Source organism: Bombina bombina, chromosome 3 (genome assembly GCF_027579735.1).
Source record: "Bombina bombina isolate aBomBom1 chromosome 3, aBomBom1.pri, whole genome shotgun sequence".
NCBI lineage: Eukaryota > Metazoa > Chordata > Amphibia > Anura > Bombinatoridae > Bombina > Bombina bombina.
The window spans coordinates 512,884,793-512,905,850 of NC_069501.1; the positions used below are offsets into that span (position 1 = coordinate 512,884,793).

The 21,058-nt window shown below is 38.0% G+C and overlaps 1 protein-coding gene across 2 annotated transcripts in view; it reads right to left on the reverse strand.

The window, feature by feature from the left end:
• The window catches only part of CACNA1S (calcium voltage-gated channel subunit alpha1 S), a 572,869-nt gene that overhangs the window by 202,339 nt on the left and 349,472 nt on the right, over positions 1 to 21,058 (reverse strand). For both annotated transcript variants that reach the window (XM_053706913.1, XM_053706914.1), the window contains exon 26: positions 7,959 to 8,160. In XM_053706913.1, the coding sequence (XP_053562888.1) occupies positions 7,959 to 8,160 (202 nt within the window). The remainder of the gene's footprint in view (positions 1 to 7,958; positions 8,161 to 21,058) is intronic.

Below are 21,058 nucleotides of genomic sequence, written 5' to 3' on the forward strand. Positions count from 1 at the left end.
CAAAACAAAAACAAATCAGTGACCAATATAGCCACCTTTCTTTGCAAGGACACTCAAAAGCCTGCCATCCATGGATTCTGTCAGTGTTTTGATCTGTTCACCATCAACATTGCGTGCAGCAGCAACCACAGCCTCCCAGACACTGTTCAGAGAGGTGTACTGTTTTCCCTCCTTGTAAATCTCACATTTGATGATGGACCACAGGTTTCAGATCAGGGGTTCAGATCAGGTGAACAAGGAGGCCATTTCATTAGATTTTCTTCTTTTATACCCTTTCTTGCCAACCACGCTGTGGAGTACTTGGACGCGTGTGATGGAGCATTGTCCTGCATGAAAATCATGTTTTTCTTGAAGGATGCAGACTTCTTCCTGTACCACTGCTTGAAGAAGGTGTCTTCCAGAAACTGGCAGTAGGACTGGGAGTTGAGCTTGACTCCATCCTCAACCCGAAAAGGCCCCACAAGCTCATCTTTGATGATACCAGCCCAAACCAGAACTCCACCTCCACCTTGCTGGCGTCTGAGTTGGACTGGAGCTCTCTGCCCTTTACCAATCCAGCCACGGGCCCATCCATCTGGCCCATCAAGACTCACTCTCATTTCATCAATCCATAAAACCTTAGAAAAATCAGTCTTGAGATATTTCTTGGCCCAGTCTTGACGTTTCAGCTTGTGTGTCTTGTTCAGTGGTGGTCGTCTTTCAGCCTTTCTTACCTTGGCCATGTCTCTGAGTATTGCACACCTTGTGCTTTTGGGCACTCCAGTGATGTTGCAGCTCTGAAATATGGCCAAACTGGTGGCAAGTGGCATCTTGGCAGCTGCACGCTTGACTTTTCTCAGTTCATGGGCAGTTATTTTGCGCCTTGGTTTTTCCACAAGCTTCTTGCAACCCTGTTGACTATTTTGAATGAAACGCTTGATTGTTCGATGATCACGCTTCAGAAGCTTTGCATTTCTAAGAGTGCTGCATCCCTCTGCAAGATATCTCACTAATTTTTACTTTTCTGAGCCTGTCAAGTCCTTCTTTTGACCCATTTTGCCAAAGGAAAGGAAGTTGCCTAATAATTATGCACACCTGATATAGGGTGTTGATGTTATTAGACCACACCCCTTCTCATTACAGAGATGCACATCACCTAATATGCTTAATTGGTAGTAGGCTTTCGAGCCTATACAGCTTGGAGTAAGACAACATGCATAAAGAGGATGATGTGGTCAAAATACTCATTTGCCTAATAATTCTGCACTCCCTGTACTTTATGAATGAACAATGAAGCTAGTTCACAATGTTATCAATGTGATCACAATGTTTCAATTTCCAATACATTAACGGTAACCAATAACAAGATGCAGAACACGGTTACGGAGAACCAATCAGAGTACAGGGGCGGGTCCTACATACAGGTATTACCCGCCCTTTTAAGCTGGCGCGTACCCCTCTGAAGAAGCATTATGTGAAACGCGTGCAGGGGCACTATCACAAGGTTGTGGAACCTCTCTGCTTTTAGAAGCTTACTCAGCAATATTTAAATGTTACTAACTTATTTGATCAAATTTGAATCAGACAGCGTAACGTTAAACAGGTCTCCGCTATAGAAGAGACCTTTTTGAGCTTAGCCTGTTGTTCTACTCAGATTAATATTAACTGGCCTCCAATATAGTAGAGGTTTTTTTAGGGGCTCGCATTTATTTTTCTCATGGAGAGATGCTTCACACATTGTTGGGTCATATAGTGTTTCACATTGTTGAACATTATAGGTCTTATAGCAATAGAAAAAACCTTCCCGGTAGTTACCTGATACAGGTGTAAGGGTAAATAAGTGGTAATTTAACCCATTGTTATTTCCAAAATATGCTGTAGACTTTATTTACTCAATACTCTATATTGCACCCAGGCTAAAACTCAAATAAGATATATCATCACGTTACTGTCTGCAGTACAAAGCTTATCGCTACCATCAGTTAATATTTTATTAAAGGGATATACAACATATATTCTGAATGGTTGTAAATATAAAACAATCTATTATATGCATTTTGTATAAACAATTATCTACCTGAGTTTAAGATAGTTTTAAACAGTGTGTTTGTGTGCGTGAGTACTAGTCCAGTTGGACTTATATTTTTTCTCCAATAAAGTTATTTTGTATAAGTGTGTATGCTTGTGACAATCTGTATCTATTCACTGATCCTTCTGTTTGTCTGACCACATACAATTGAATGGATTTTTTGTAATTAACTGTTTCAGAGACAGGCAGTCTTTTCTCTTTGCGTTGCAAACTTCGTTGCATGCTTTTATACATTCAGATTTGACACCCAAATCTACCTCTCTGCACCAGACCTACCTCCTTCCTCAGTAACCCGTGTCACTAACTGTCTTTCTCATAGCTCATCTTGGATGTCCTCTCATTACCTTAAGCTTAAACTTTCCAAAACCGAACTCCTTATTTTTTCTCCTTCTTCCAAAATCTCCACCCCCCAATTTTCTATAACTGTTGATAATTCCATCATTATCCCTACCCGGCATGCTGATGTCTTGGGGTCACACTTGACTCAGACCTTTCTTTCACTCCTCACATCAGGTCCTTGGCTAAAGTCTGCCGCTTCCACCTTAAAAACATCTCTAAAATTAGACATTTGTTTACACAAGACACAACTAAGATTTTAACCCACTCTCTCATCCTTTCCTGCCTCGACTATTGCAACTCCATCCTCTATTGTCTACCTAGCTGCTGCCTAGTTCCTTTACAATTCATAATGAATGCCTCTGCCAGGCTCATCTTCCTTACATGTCGCTCTTCATCTGCTGCATCTCTCTGCCAATCTCTTCACTGGCTTCCTCTTGCCTCCAGGATTAAACACAAAATCCTCACTCTGGCATACAAAGCCCTCAACTGCACTGCTCCCCCCTACATTTCAGACCTTGTCTCCAGATACTCTCCCTCTCGTCCCCTTCACTCTGCTCCCGATCTCCTACTCTATTGTTACTTCCTCACATTCCCTTTTACAGGACTTCTCCAGACTCTTGGCAGGGTCCTCTACCCATTTCAACCCTACAAATGTTATCTTGTATATCGCCTATGTTTATAGCGCTGTGAATTCTGTTGGCACTCTACAAATACCTAATAATAATAATTGGTAACCTCGCCTCCTGAGGATCCCAATCCCCCCGTGCTGTCAGGTCCCCCAAACAGCTCCCCACCCTGAAAGAATTGCATCTGTGGTGATCACTTACCAGGTAGGCAGAGCAAAAGAAGCCCCCTGAATAATAGCCGGATGATTCAGCCACCAAGTCAGAGACTGGTTTGTGCTGAAATCTTAAGAATATCTTTTGAGATATCTAGGTTTGATCCTTGTACCATTGACATAGCATACAAAGCTGTTGAGGCCTCATGTGAAATTGAGCAAATGGAATTGCATCTGAAGCTGCAATTATTAGACCTATAACTTCTATACAGAGAGCCACTGAAGGGAATGAAAGACACTGAAGGTTCAGACAAGCTGATAATGTTATCTGTCTATGCTCTGTTAGAGAAAGACTGATGGACACTGAGTCTATTTGTAAACCTAGAAAAGTAACCTTTGTCTGAGAAATTAAAGAACTCTAACAAATTGATCCTCCAACCACGTCTTTGAAGAAACAACAATAGTTGTTTTGTGTAAAATTCTGCTAAATGAAAAGATGGAACTAGTACCAAGATATTGTCTAGGTAAGGAAATACTTCAATATCCTGAGCTCTGATTACAGACAAAAGGGCAGCCAAAACCTTGGTAAATATTCTTGGAGCTGTAGCTAGACCAAATGGAAGAGCAACAAATGGATAATGCTTTTCTAGAAAAGCAAGCCTCTGAAACTGATGATGTACTGAGTGAAGGTAAGCATCCTTTAAATCTATTGTGAACATAAACTGACCTTGCTGAACAAAAGGCATAATAGTCCTGATAGAATTCCATCTTTCAGAATGGAACCTTACAAACTTGTTTAGAGTTTTCAGACCAAAAAATGGTCAGAAAGTGCTTTCCTTTTTGGAATAATGAAGAGATTTGAATAAAATCCCATCCCCTGTTCCTGCAAATGAACTGGAACAATTACTCCCATATGTTCCAGATCTGATGCAGATTGAAGAAAAGCCTGAGCTTTTATGGGATTCCTTGGAACATGGGACAGCAAAATCCTTCCACTGTGAGGCCTTGTTGTGAATCCAATTCCATATCCCTGAGAAATAACATTCTGAACCCAGGGATCTGGGGCAGATTGAAAACAAGCCTCCTGAAAGAGGTTTAATCAGCCTCATACCCGTAGTACTGGATTGGGGGCCATACCTTCAGGTTTTGGAGGCTGGAACAGGTTTCTTACCCTGTTTGGATTTGTTACAATTAGCATTGGGTCTCCAGACTGAGCTGGAGGAGCTTTGAATAGAGGAGGAGTCAGTTTTCTGTTCTTAATTCTGATGAAAGGAACAAATATGATTAGGAGCTTTAAATTTTCCTTTTCACTTCTTATATTGAGGAAGTAACCTCCAGTAACAGTAGAAATAATAAAATATAATTCAGACCTAAATATTTTTTTCCTTGAAAGGAGAGAGATAGTAAACTACATTTAGACACCATGTCAGCATTCCATGATTTAAGCCACAGGGCTCTCCTGGTAAGAAAAGCTAAAAAGACATGATTTTGACATTGATGTTCACAATATCATACACAGCATTACAAATGAAAACATTTGCACTTTGAAGCAAACTTAATAGATTAGAACTATCAGGGTCATCAGAAAACTGGACAACCAGTAAGTGCAAAACTGGACAACCAGTAAGTAGAAGCAGCAGCTACATCAGCAATAGAAATAGCTGCTCTGAGTATATAACCAGTATGTAGAAAGGCCCTTCATAGAAAGGATTCTAATTTCCTAAAGGGTTTTTGAAAATAAGTACTGTCTTTTACTTTCTGTTTTTTCATTGCTGAGGGTACTCTATCAGCATATTCCTGTAATGAACAGATAGTAGGAACATTAGTACCTGAAGAAACCGCATTAGATTGGTCAGTATGCGTTAAACAAATCTAAACATGAGCCACATATATGAGCTGAAGAAGGTACTTCAGTTGTTTAACAACAAGCACACTTAACATTGGTAGAAAGGTGTTCAGGAGACTCCGTTTCTATGGTAAATGTAGGGACAGATTTTTGCTGCTCCATTATAGCAAAATAGCAAAACTAATGAAATAAGCACTTTAAAACCCCTTAAGAAAGCTCTTGAGGAAAGGAAAACCTATACCCCCTTAAAATAGCTTTACAGACATTAAAGCATTATGCATGCTCAGCCTAGCTAAGCAATAACTGTCAGTGTGCTCCAAAACCACTTACTGTTTAAATAAAAGTAAGTGCTCTAATTTTCCAACGTGCGCATATCCGAGAGATGTGCGCTAACCTGCCGTGCATACACTGACATGCGCCAACCCGCAACATACAAATTAACACGCCGACATTAGCTAATCCAACATATGGACTGTATACTATGAGGCTAATGATTTAGTACGTACAATGGCGCACTAAACCGACGAGTAAACCAAGGGGAATAGTGAGTATCTGTCCCAGGGCTATATATATATATATATATATATATATATATATATATATATATATATATATATATATATATATATATATACAAAACACGAAAGGGGACTGCATTCTCAGACTGGACTGGGTACACATCCCATGGCCCTGCAACATGCTCAGCCCTGGGTGCTCCATGGCATTTACAGAAAGCTGAGCTGTCCCCAGAATCACAGGCAGTTAACCCCTGACAGGTCTGGGTGCAAGACCCATAGGGAAAATTTCAAAACAAATGAATACAACACACAGAGAAAGTCCAGCACTCACTTACAAGCTCTCAGCTAAGATTTAAAAGCAAAAATGGAAAGGTTAGTTACCACATCTGGCCAAATGGGACAAGCCCAGGTACCACGTCAAGGTCCTTTCCAATACCTGGGACCCTAAAACAGCCACACAATGCAAGCTCTCAAATACAAACAAACTGGAAACAAGGGAAGGGTGCACAGGCTTATGTAATCACCCTAGACATATTTAGGTAAAGACTGCAAAGTGGTCATACAGCTGACAAAAAAAGTTTGTGGTCATAGCCAGCATAAAAGTGACACAAAAGGCATGCATCTAATCTGTCCGCATACAGATGACATAGAAAATGCAGGGACACACATATGGTCTACAGGAAATAATCTGGGCTATGAAGCAGGGCTATAACTAGCAAAAAATGAGAGAGAGGACATTTAATTTTATTATTATTACTATTATTATTCTTATCTGTCAACCGTTCTCCATAGCACATTAAAAGGGTGGATTTTTCTGTAGCAAGAGTAGGGATAGGAAATCAGAGGGGCAAATGGTATTAGAAAATAAAAGTGAGTACAGAATTTTCAAAAGTAGCACAGTGCCCTGTTGTGGCATGAATATATAAGATGGAAAGATACAAATATATATGCATGGAAATATAAGGAAGATTAACCCCTTAATGACCACAATGTACCCTGTATGTCACTGGTCGTTAAGGGTTTTTTCAGGACATAATAGCACAAGTCTAGAAAGAACACACTATTAATGCACTCCCTCCAGCAGGCTTTGTGGATTAGAGCAGTCTCAACGCTGGTGGCAAGACCGTGCTATAAAACAATTAAGTCCCAAAAAAAGGCCAGTGACACACAGGGTACGTCGCTGGTCCTTAAGGGGTTAAAGAACAAAGGCCATACAAAGAGGGAGATGGGTGTAAAGACTGAACAAAAAAATGAGGTTAGTTGTGTGTTGAGTAGCGTTTGCAATGAATTTGCATTATATCGCTGCTACAGGAAGTGAGTTCAAGGGGCACTGGGGAATAGGAAACAGGAAGAGTTCCAATGCAGTCTTGCTAGAGTTGTCTGGCAGCTAGTATTGTAATAAAGTGATTGCAGAAAAGCAGCCTGTCCCTGTTGTAGTCCCAGAGTCATCAAGCAGATATTACATTGTTCCATTTTTTTTTTGCTCAAAGAGGGAATTTAATTGAATTGGGTTGGTCATAGGTCTAAACTGGGGATACAGACCTGGGCGACTCTATACCATAAAAACTGGGGATATAAAATGTTGAGCACAAAAGTTAAATATCACATTTTATACCCCAATTTCTCCCATTATTTTTATATTGCCTTTCTGTGTCATTGCTGGACATATAAAGAGGAAATAGTCTGGATAATTAGGGCAAGTGGAACATTTGAGGTGTATGGTATGGATGCTACAGTAATGAAGGAGGTGCATAGCACCACATATAGAACTGTCACTGGATGTAGAGTAAATTACCACCAGGGGCAATGCATCTGGTCTAGAGTCTGATGTGGGCATATACCATAGTTGGCATGAAGGGAGTGTAGGGGCATTTATCTACCTGGCATAAAAATAGTATGGACACAGTATGTACATTGGCATATACATTGTGATTATTTTTCTGTAAAAAATATATAACAATTATTCTGTTTAAGGGTCTTCTCTGCAGGGCATAGGACTGCTCGGCTACACTGGGGTCACAGTAGCTTGCAAGAAGGTAAGAGGGTGGAATTAATCTGGTCTAAGATATTAAGATCTGCTGCTCTCAATATGTTTGAAAAAATATGGTGCTGTCAAGTGTTGACTTTCACACAAAAAAAAAGGCACTACAGTTTGTTCCAAAAGAAGGTTGCTTTTTCAGATCAAGGATGCTGATGCTTCTCCTTCACAAGGAGCCTCACTATGCAACATACAATTCACTGGATGCACACCCTTATGAAATAGGTTGCATAACCTATAGCTTGACTTTGCATAATGATGTAAATAAAAATGCTTCACTGTATAATGATAATACGTATCTATATATACTGATGGTGAGAACACTATGCATTATGCCAATAAATGTATTCCCTACTTGTGTTCCTTATTACCTGGTTCTTATCCAGCTCACAGTTCTTGTACTCTTGTTCTCCTTGCTCCTGGAAGGTAACGATGACAAATCCCACAAATATGTTCATCATGAAAAAGGCTATGAGGATGATGTACACTATGAAGAATACAGCAATCTCTATACGATAATTATAGATGGGACCCATATCCTCTGCATGAGAATCTATAGCTCTGTACAGCAATCTGTGTGGAAAGATTAATAACAAAATAATTATAAAAATGTTTTACCTTAAATGCAGTATATTCTATTTCTTGAAAAAGATAAAAGAACAAAGCACAACCTCTATTCAAGGTGATAAATATTAATGACGACAAACACGACACCTTAAATAAACACTAAATAAAAGCCAATTGTGAGCATATGTTAATCAGTCTTTTGCAGGTTTTGTCTACATCTACGGTTATGGTTATGCTGTGTTATTCTGGCTTGTTCCCCTGCTTACTGACTGTTTATTTGTGTGCTCTGCTTAATTTCTCCTGCTTCATTTCTTCACCCAGGGAACAGATGCAATTTTCCCCAATAATAATAGGCCTATTTTCTTATTTTTTTTTATGAAGGATATTGTTTTATCAATTCCATTATCCCACCATAAGCCTGATCAATAAATCCTTGTAACAATGGATTGAAATGTAGTATGTGTATTTATATTGGCAATTATTAGTACAAGAGAATTTCAAGTGAATCAGTATAGTAGTTTGAAAACATGTCATGTCTAAATTTAGGTTCAAATATAAATTAAGGCCTAGTGTATGTAGACATATTTAAAACAGAACAGCATTTATTAAGATACACTTTAAAAATATTGGGCTAGATTATGAGTGGTACGCAAGCAATATCGTCTTTTTATAATTATTCATATAATATAAAAAAAAAGTTTGTTCGACTGCAAAGGACTATAATGTATATCTACATACAAATACATGTCTAAATATGTGTATGTATATATATATATATATATGTATGTGTGTACAGATTTATTTGTGTTTTACTGTATATTTACTGTACATAATTAACATTCCAATATTCTTTACTTACAGGATAATGTAATTTGTATTGTAAATAAATATATATATATATACACACCTACTGTATACCTGTATATCTATTCACACACACACACATATATATATATATATATATATATATATATATATATATATAGATAGAGAGAGAGAGAGAGAGAAATATATATTTAATAAAAAAAATATTTTTTTTTCATGTGAAAGACATTGGAATGTAAAATATGTGTAATGCGCATCGGGGTTCATGATTTAGGTCTCTGATTAGCACACATGAAAAATTACTAATCTTAAAGTGCGTTATTGAAATAATACTTATAAAATATTAAAAAATATTTAAATTATTATAGATATTGTAAAATTACAGTATCTATAATACATTTTTTTTAATTATTACATTTATTTAATATTTTAATAACACGATTTATGATTAGTAATATTTAATGTGCGTTAACTTGACACCATGTTTGACCAAAATCTTGAACCCCGATGTGGGTTACTCATATTTTACATTCTATATTCTTTTAGAAGCATCAGTTGTATGATCAGGGATTCTTAGCTTTCAAAACAGCCCGGAAGCTGCTTATGCAGCTTCATAATTGGGGCCCTATGTATTATGCTTGTGTAGTCATGCCAAAAATGAAAGCTATAATTTTAAAGGCATTTTTTGGTTTTCTAGAGTGTTTATGATTGCATAAAAAAATAAAATGTAAACAAACATTGTTTTGTTATGAAGACTCCCTCTACTTACCATAAATGTATTTATTATATAAGTTGTTAAAGGGACACAACACTAAATACATTTCATGCACCTCCCTCTAATCATGGGTGCTGCCATTATGGAACCCAGATTACAATGCAGGTATATGAGTTGCTGCACATATGCAAACAGGTCAGAACTGGAATATAGTGAAAGACATATTTGAACATGGTGGCACCCATGCAAAGAAGAAGGTGGGGAATAAAATCAATACTATGCTTATGAATATATTAAGGGCCAGCTTACAAGTGCAGCGCTAAATATAGCTTTAAAGAAAGCGATATTAGCGCTCAACTTTGTAATACCAGCACATGCTAATATGCGCTGGTATTACAAGTTCACAAGAGCAGGCTTCAATATTTCACTTGTGCTCTTGTTGAGATATCATGAAAATCTTGTCTGTTAGGGGTACTTGGGGACTGGAGTTAAAAAATGCTGGACAACTTGATAAATCTATGTGAATGACAAAAGAACCTAGAAGAAAACTAAAAATATTTTTGGTGGGTCTCTAAATGTCGCCTCTTTAAGGGTCTGATGGTCTGAAAGTTTCCCAAACCTCAAATGCCTATATATACACACACCTCCCACCTCACTCATACCTCAGTTTAATGTATGGCCAAGTTGGTGAGGTGTAAAAGGAGTAAAAGCATAAAACAGAGAAGCTGGAAAAAAGATGTGCTATAAAAATTGCAAAAAATAAATAAAAATGGGTGGGCCTGGTAGACTCCTGCCACAATGAAATAAATGGCTTTATCAGGTAAGTTCTTACATAAATTATGTTTTCTTTCATATAGGTGGCGAGAGTCCACAAGCTTGTTACTGATGGGATATAATACCCAAGATGTGGAAGTCCACGAGTAACAATAATGAGAGGGATAAAATAAAAACAGCTATTTTCGCTAAGAAATTAAATCCAAAAATATAATTTAGTCTTTTAGAAACCAAAAAACTCAAATCAAACTGAGACAGCTGCCTGAAGAACCTTTCTACCAAAAGCTGCTTCTGAAGCAGCAAAAACATCAAAATGGTACAAATCAGTAAAGGTATGCAACGAAGACCAAGGGGCCGCTTTGCTGATTTGATCAACTGAAGCTTTATTCTAGAAAACCCAAGATGAGGCAACTGATCTAGTAGAACGAGCAGCAATTATCTGAGGCAAGACTGGTCCGCATCCAAATAAGCTTTGTGAATCAAAGGTTTCAACCAAGATGCTAAAGAAATGGCAGAGGCTTTCTGACCGTTTCTGGAACCAGAAAAGATAACAAATACACTAGAAGGCTGTCTAAAATCCTTAGTATCATCTACATAGTATTTTAAAGCTCTAATGACGTCCAAAGAATGCAAAGATCATTCAATAGAATTCTTAGGATTAGGACATAAGGAAGGAACACGTTTCCCTATTGATGTTGATAGAAGTCCGCAAAACAGCTTTATCTTGATGAAAAATTAGATAAGGAGACTCACTAGAGAAAGCAGACAATTCAGAGACTCTTATAGCAGAAGAGATGGCCAAAAGAAACAACACTTTTCAAGAGAGTAGTTTAATGTCCAAAGTATACATAGGCTCAAAAGGCGGAGCATGTAAAATCTTCAATAACAATTTAAGACTCCAAGGTGGAGAAATAGATTTTATGACAGGTTTAATTTGAATTAAAGTCTGGACAAAACAGTGAATATCAGGAAGATTAGCAATCTTTCTGTGAAATAAAACAGAAAGAGCAGAGATTTGCCCTTTCAAAGTATTTGCAGACAAACCTTTATCCAAACCATCCTGAAGAAGAAACTGGAGAATCCTAGGAATCTGAAAAGAATGCCAGGAATAATAATGGGAAGATAGATCTTCCTTGAAACAAGCTAGCAAGCCCGAATCATAGTGTTAATCACAGAGTAAGATAAACCTCTATGACTGAGGACTAAACGTTTAATTTCCATGCCCTCAAATTTAGAGATTTGAGATCTGGATGGAAAAACAGATTTTTTAATTTTTGAGAGCTTAGATAACTGATATTTCTTCCCAGTAAGAGGTTTCTTAGGGTGGTGCCACTGTGGCCTGTAGTACCTAATATCAGGTTGAGAACAGAAATCCTCTTCATCACTGGATGCATAATTCTGATGTAATAAATCAGCATAGTAGTTGAGGGAACCTTTTCTCCAAACTGCAGTCTGTAAACCGGATGTCTTTTCTTCTGGCTCTGAATCTGTCCAATCTAACGAATCCATGGGAATATCAGAAATAGGAAGATCAGTATTTCCATGAGAGGTTTTATGTTGGGAGCTGTCTGCATCATCTATATTGTAAATATAGCTACCAAGGATGTCATTATAGCCAATTGGTTGAGGTTTTGTCTGAGTTTGTGGCGAATTAAAGTTGCTCTCATACCAGTCTAATGCCAGTTCAGCTGGATCTGTGAAGTCATCCTCCTCGTTGACATATTCAGACACAGAGTCAGTATCACCAGGATGGAATCACAAACAGGAGGAGTAGATGGTATTCTGGAACAGTAGTCCTGTCTCTTTAAATCTTTAAAGATCTGATTTTTTCTGCTGATTCTATGAATACATTCTCTTCAATTACATAGCCAGACTCAGAATCAGTTTCACCAAAATGGAAATCACGAACATGAGGAGTAGATGAAATTCTAGAAAAGTGGTTCTGTCTCTTTAAATCTTTAAAGACCTGATTTTTTTCTGCTGAATCTACGGTTACATTCTCTTCATTTCCATAGTCAGATTCAGGATCAGTTTCAACAAAATGGTAACCACGAACATGAGTAGAGGATAGTCTAGAATGGGATTGAGAAAAACTGGATTGAGGGCCATACCTTCATGCTGTTTTAGCGGCTGGATTAGGTTTTTTATATTGTTTGGATTTGTTCCAATTCGAAGATAGTCTCCAATTAGAGCCCGAGGCTTTAGGGGAGGGAGCAGGTTTTTGTTCTCTATTCTGATGAAAGGAACTAAAACAATTGAAAGCTTTAAATTTTCAATAGATTTTTTGTCTTGGGGAAGAAAGACTCATTTTACCCCAGTAATAGTAGAAATAAATTAATCCAATTGAGAACCAAAAAGGTTCATACCTTGAAAAAAAAAAAGATAGTAATCTTGTTTTAGACACCATGTCAGCATTCCAAGATGTAAGCCATAAAGCTCTTCTAGTAAAAATAGCTAAAGATATAGATTAGATATTGATTTTCATAACATCAAAAATTCCATCTCAAATAAATTGATTTGCATGTTGAAGGAAAGAATAATGTTAGATAATTTAGGGTTTGAAGACAACTGCTGAGTTAAACTGTCCAACCAAAAGGTAGAAGCAGCAGCAACATCAGCCACAGATATAACTGGTCTAAGAATATAGCCAGTATGTAAGTATGCCCATCTAAGATAAGATTTAAGCTTTCAATCTAAAGGGTCTTTAAAAGAAGTGCTGTCTTCCATAGGAATAATAGTATGTTTGGCAAGAGTGGAAATAGCCCCGTAAACCTTAGTGACTTTTTCCTAAAGTTCCAAAACAAACAACTTGTGCAATTATGGCATATATGGTTGTAAATGCTTCTCTGGGATCCCCTTTGTTCAGAAATAGCAGACATATATGGCTTTGGCGTTGCTTTTTGGTAATTAGAAGGCCGCTAAATACCACTGTGCACCATACGTGTATTATGCCCAGCAGTGAAGGGGTTAATTTGGGAGCATGTAGGGAGCTTCAAGGGTTAATTTTAGCTTTAGTGTAGTGTAGTAGACAACCCCAAGTATTGATCTAGGCCCATCTTGGTATATTTCATGCCACCATTTCAACGCCAAATGCGATCAAATTTAAAAAATCGTAAAATGTTCACAATTTTAGGTTTCTCACTGAAATTATTTACAGACAGCTTGTGCAATTATGGCACATATGGTTGTGAATGCTTCTCTGGGATCCCCTTTGTTCAGAAATAGCAGACATATATGGCTTTGGAGTTGCTTTTTGGTAATTACAAGGCCGCTAAATGCTGCTGCGCATCACATGTGTATTATGGCTAGCAGTGAAGGGGTTAAATAGGTAGCTTGTAGGGAGCTTGCAGGGTTAATTTTAGCTTTAGTGTAGAGATCAGCCTCCCACCTGACACATCCCATCCCCTGATCCCTCCCAAACAGCTCTCTTCCCTCCCCCACCCCACAATTGTCCCCGCCATCTTAAGTACTGGCAGAAAGTTAAAATAATTAACAATTTACCTGTAAAATAAATATAAACCCTAACATAGCTATAATGTAATTATTAATTACATTGTAGCTATCTTAGGGTTTATTTTATAGGTAAGTATTTAGATTTAAATAGGAATATTTGAATTAATAATATTAATATTAGATTTATTTTAATAAGAGTTTAGTTAGGATGTTAGAGTTAGATAGGGTTATTATACTTAATATATATATAATATAATAACGATATTAACTATATTAACCCTAATATAATTAGGGTTAATATAGTTAGTATATATAATATAATAACTATATTAACCCTAATATAATTAGGGTTAATATAGTTAATATAGCTGGCGGCGGTGTAGGGGGATTAGATTAGGGGTTAATACATTTATTATAGGTGGCCGCGGTGTAGGGGGATGTAGATTGTAGGCAAAAGAGCAGTTTACTTTGTGACAAAGCCCCGCCAAAAGCCCTTTTAAGGGCTGGAAAAAGAGCTGTTACTTTGGGGCAATGCCACGCAAAAAGCCCTTTTCAGGGCTATTTGTAGGGTTAGACTTAGGTTTAGTGGTAGGGATAGTTTAGTATTTTAGGGGTTAAATAATTTAATATAGATGGCGGCGGGGTAGGGGGATTAGATTAGGGGTTAATAATTTTAAAATAGATAGCGGCGGGGTAGGGGCTCACTTTAGGGGGTAGGTAAGGTAGATGGCGGCGGTGTTAGGGGCTCACTTTAGGGGGTTATAGATTTAATATAGCTGGTGGCGGTTTAGGAGTTAATAACTTTATTAGGTAGCGGCGGGCTCCGGGAGCGGCGGTTTAGGGGTTAATACATATTTTATTGTTAGGCTAGTGAGGGGGGATAGCGGATAGAGGGTTAGACGTGTCGGGCTATGTTAGGGAGGCGTGTTAGACTTGTCGGGCTATGTTAGGGAGGCGTGTTAGACAGTGCGGGTGATTTAGACTTTAGTCAGGTTTTGTAGGCGCAGGCAGTTTCTAACGTGCCGCAAGTCACTGGCGACGCCATAAATTTGTACTTGCGCAGATTTCTGGACATCGCTGGTTTGTCAGACTTACGGCACGTTAGCATCTGACGGCGACATATATGGGATAGCTCGAGTTGCGAGCTGAAACTGTGTATTTGCTTGAAAAAGATTGTTTTTCTTTAAGGAAGGATGTGTATATTATGCTAAAAAGAAACTTCTAGGAATTAGAACTTGGTGTTACATATAGATACCTTTTAAAGAGATAGTAAACCACAATATTTTCTTTTATGATTCAGATAGAACATACAATTTTAAACAAATTTGAAAATTACTTCTATTATCAAATTTGCTTCATTCTTTTGTTATCCATCTAAAGGAACAGCATTGCACTACTGGCAGCTAGCTTAACACATCCAGTTATCCAATCACAAGAGACAAATGTGTGCAGCTATCTTCCACTAGTGTATGATATGTGAGTATTCATTTTTTAACAAGGGATACTAAGAGAACGAAGCACATTTGAAAATAGAAGTGAATTTAAAAGTGTCTTAAAATTACATTCTCTGGCCTCTGTTTATCAAGCCGTCAACTTACCTGCATTCGACGGCACCAATACGCTCACCTAAAATTGCCTAACATCGCTGCCGCGGACCTGAATACGTTCTCCAAAATTATCAAAAAAGCTGTCAAAAAGCTGCGCACCAAGTACGGGGCGATGAGCAGCGGACTGTTGTTAATCAACAGTCATCGATCTTGCTGCTCCTCGGCTTTTTTAAAGCTTTCTTGGTACCCTATCACTAAACATCCACACTATACTATACTGCTTTAACCCTATACCGCTGCTCCCAGACCCCGCCGCAACTAAATAAAGTTATTAACCCCTAAACCGCCGCTCCCGGAGCCCACCACAACTCTAATAAATGTATTAACCCCTAAACCGCTGCTCCCGGAGCCCACCGCATCTCTAATAAATGTATTAACCTCTAAACCGCCGCTCCCGGAGCCCACCGCCACCTACATTATACATACATTATACTAAATAAAGTTATTAACCCCTAAACGCCGCTCCCGGAGCCCACCACAACTCTAATAAATGTATTAACCCCTAAACCGACGCTCCCGGACCCCGCCGCAACTAAATAAAGTGTTTAACCTCTTAAACCGCCGCTCCGGAGCCCACCGCCACCTACATTAGATTTATTAACCCCTAGTCTGCCCCCACCCCCCTACACCACCGCTCCCAGAGCCCACCGCAACTCTAATAAATGTATTAACCCCTAAACCGCCGCTCCCGGAGCCCACCGCCACCTACATTATACATATTAATCCCTAATCTTCCGCCCTTATATACCGCCGCCACCTACATAAAGTTATTAACCCCTAAAGCACAGCTCCCGGACCCCACCACAACTAAATAAAGTGTTTAACCCCCTAAACCGCCGCTCCCGGAGCCCACCGCCACCTACATTATATTTATTAACCCCTAATCTGCCCCCCCTACACCGCCGCCACTATATTAAATGTATTAACCCCTAAACCTAAGTCTAACACTAACCCTAACACCCCCTAACTTAAATATAATTTATATAAATCGAAATAAATTATTCCTATTTAAAACTAAATACTTACCTATAAAATAAACCCTGAGATAGCTCCAATATAGCTAATAGTTACATTGTAGCTATTTTAGGATTTATTTTTATTTTACAGGCAACTTTGTATATATTTTAACTAGGTACAATAGTTATTAAATAGTTATTAACTATTTAATAACTTCTTAGTTAAAATAAATACAAATATACCTGTAAAATAAAACCTAACCCAAGTTACAATTACACCTAACACTACACTATAATTAAATAAATTCCCTAAACTAAATACAATTAAAAACAATTATCTAAAGTACAAAAAAACAAACACTAAATTACAGAAAATAATAAAATAATTACAATTACAAACTAATTACACCTAATCTAATCCCCCTAATAAAATAAAAAAGCCCCCCAAAATAATAAAAAAAACCTACACTATACTAAATTACGAATAGCCCTTAAAAGGGCCTTTTGCGGGGCATTGCCCCAAAGTAATCAGCTCTTTTACCTGTAAAATAAAGTACAAAACCCCCCCAACATTAAAACCCACCACCCACACACCCAACCCTACTCTAAAACCAACCCAATACCCCCTTTAAAAAACCTAACACTAACCCCTTGAAAATCACCCTACCTTGAGACGTCTTCACCCAACCGGGCCGAAGTCCTCAACGAAGCTGGGCAGAAGAGGTCCTCCAGACGGGCAGAAATCTTCATCCAGGCGGCATCTTCTATCTTTATCCATCCGTCGCTGAGCAGGTCCATCCTCAAGACATCCGACGCGGAGCATCCTCTTCCAACAACATCCGACGACTGAATGACGGTTCCTTTAAATGACGTCATCCAAGATGGCATCCCTTGAATTCCGATTGGCTGATAGAATTCTATCAGCCAATCGGAATTAAGGTAGGAAAAATCCCATTGGCTGATGCAATCAGCCAATAGGATTGAGGTTCAATCCTATTGGCTGATCCAATCAGTGAATAGGATTGAGCTCGCATTCTATTGGCTGATTGGAACACCAGTGAACCGCAAGTGAATTTTGAGGTGACCACCTGGAAGATTTCAAAAGTCTGCATAATAAGAAAAACATTTCTAGATTCTGAGTGAAGAGCCTCGACACCGTAGATGTATGAAACTTTTGAAATCAGCTATGAGTCTATGACGGTGGTATGTGTACTTCAGCATGCGCAATGTGGCTTTAGCTGAACTCACTGCCCCAGCTTTGGTTACTAGCTGTACCAAACTCTCCTACTTTTTGTCTCAAGAGCGGTCAGTCCATAGTATAGACTCTTCATGCGCCAGGCTGAGATGCTTTGGAATGTTGGGGGGTGGTATTGTGTTTTTTTTGCAGGCAAAAGAGCAGTTTTCTTTGGGGCATGCCCCCACAAAAGGCCCTTTTAAGGGCTGGTAAGGTAAAAGAGCTTTGAACTTTTTTTAATTTAGAATAGGGTAGGGAATTTTTTTATTTTGGGGGGCTTTATTATTTTATTAGGGGGCTTAGAATAGGTGTAAGTAGCTTAAAAATCTTGTAATCTTTTTTTTATTTTTTGTAATTTAGTGTTTTTTTTTTTTTTGTAATTTAGTTTAGTTTATTTAATTGTATTTTTAGATAGATATTTGTAGTTTATTTAATTTATTGATAGTGTAGGTGTATTTGTAACTTAGGTTAGTATTTATTTTACAGGTAATTGGGTAATTATTTTAACTAGGTAGCTATTAAATAGTTCATAACTATTTCATAGCTATTATACCTAGTTAAAATAATTAACAATTTACCTGTAAAATAAATATAAACCCTAACATAGCTATAATGTAATTATTAATTATATTGTAGCTATCTTAGGGTTTATTTTATAGGTAAGTATTTAGATTTAAATAGGAATATTTTAGTTTATAATATGAATTAGATTTATTTAATAAGAATTTAGTTAGGGGTGTTAGGGTTAGATAGAGTTAATATAGTTAATATAAATACTATAGTAACTATATTAACTATATTAACCCTAATATAATTAGGGTTAATATAGTTAATATATATAATGTAATAACTATATTAACTATAATATACTTAGGGTTAATATAGATAATATAGCTGGCGGCGGGGTAGGTAGATTAAATTAGGGGTTAATAATTTTAATATAGATGGCGGCGGTGTAAGGGGTTCACATTAGGGGATAGATCAGTTAGATGGTGGCGGTTTTAGGGGTTCACATTAGGGGATAGATCAGTTAGATGGTGGCGGTTTTAGGGGCTCACAGTAGGGGGTTAGTTTATGTAGATGGCGGCGGTTTAGGGGTTAAATACTTTATTAGGGATTGCGGCGGGGGATCGCGGTTGATAGGGAGATAGACATTGCGCATGCGTTAGGTTTATTTTAGCAGATCGCGGTTGACAGGGAGATAGACATTGCGCATGCGTTAGGTGTTAGGTTTATTTTAGCAGCCAGTTTAGGGAGTTACGGGGCTCCAATAGTCAGCGTAAGGCCTCTTATGGCTGCTTTTTGTGGCGAGGTGAAAATGGAGTAAGATTTCTCCATTTTCGCCATGTAAGTCCTTACGCTGTATATTGGATACCAAATTGCGCGGGTTTGGTATACCTGCCTATGGCCCAAAAAACTACGGGCGACGGCAGAAATATACGCGCGTAACTTCTAGGTTACGCCGTATATAGGATACCAAACCCGCGCAAATATTGGCGTCGCCGACTTTTGCGGGCGACGATTTTTATCGGATCGACCCCCAGGTGCTTTTATTGCTTTACTTTCTGAAACTCAATCTTATATTTAAATTGGTGATTACATTTGTTTACAATCTGCTAGATTACAAGTCTTGCGTTAGCCTTAAATAGCAGCGTTGAGAGGTCCCAACGCTGCTTTTTAACGCCCGCTGGTATTACTCACTTTTCTTCCGCGACTCGAGCATACCGCAAATCCCCTTACGTCAATTGCGTATCCTATCTTTTTAATGGGATTTGCCTAATGCCGGTATTACGAGTCTTGGAAGAAATGAGCGGTAGACCCTCTCCTGTCAAGACTACTACCGCATTTAATAGTCAGTAGTTAAGAGTTTTATGGGCTAACGCTGTAACATAAAACTCTTAACTAAAGTGCTCAAAAGTACACTAACACCCATAAACTACCTATTAACCCCTAAACCGAGGCACCCCCCCACATCGGAAACACTTAAATAAATTTTTTAACCCCTAATCTGCCGACCGGACATTGCCGCCACTTTAATAAATATATTAACCCCTAAACCGCCACACTTCCGCCTCGCAAACACTAGTTAAATTTTATTAACTCCTAATCTGCCGTCCCTAACATCGCTGACACCTACCTACATTTATTAACCCCTAATCTGCTGCCCCCAACGTTGCTGCTACTATATTAAATTTATTAACCCCTAAACCTAAGTCTAACCATAAGTCTAACCCCCCCTAACTTAAATATAATTTAAATAAAATGAAATAAAATAACTACAATTAAATAAATTAATCCTATTTAAAACTAAATACTTACCTATAAAATAAACCATAAGATAGCTACAATATAACTAATAGTTACATTGTAGCTAGCTTAGGGTTTATTTTTATTTTACAGGCAACTTTGTATTTATTTTAACTAGGTACAATAGTTATTAAATAGTTATTAACTATTTAATAACTACCTAGTTAAAATTAGTATAAATTTACCTGTAAAATAAATCCTAACCTAAATTACAATTACACCTAACACTACACTATCATTAAATTAATTACCTAAACTAACTACAATTAACTACAATTAAATTAAATAAACTAAATTACGAAAAACAACAAACACTAAATTATAATAAAAAATAATTACAATTTTTTAAACTAATTACACCTACTCTAATCCCCCTAATAAAATACAAAAGCCCCCCAAAATAAAAAAAATTCCCTTACCTATACTAAATTACAAATAGCCCTTAAAAGGGCCTTTTGCGGGGCATTCCCCCAAAAAGTAATCAGCTCTCTTACCTGTAAAAACAGCCAATAGAATGCAAGCTCAATCCTATTGGCTGATTGGATCAGCCAAAAGGATTTTTCCTACCTTAATTCCAATTGGCTGATAGAATCCTATCAGCCAATCAGAATTCAAGGGACGCCATCTTGGCTGACATCATTTAAAGGAACCTTCATTCTTCACTTGGACTTCGTTTGAAGAGGATGCTCCGCGTCGGCTGGATTGAAGATGGACCCGCTCCACTCCGGATGGATGAAGATAGAAGATGCCGCCTGGATGAAGACTTCTGCCACTTGGAGGACCTCTTCTGCCCAGATCGGATGAAGACTTCTGCCCCTCTGGAGGTCCACTTGTGCCTGGCTTGGTGAAGACGTCTCAAGGTAGGGCGATCTTCAAAGGGGTAGTGTTAGATTTTTTTAAGGGGGTATTGGGTGGGTTTTAGAGTAGGGTTGGGTGTGTGGGTGGTTGGTTTTAATGTTGGGGGGTATTGTTTTTTTTTTTACAGGTAATAGAATTGATTACTTTGGGGCAATGCCCCGCAAAAGGCCCTTTT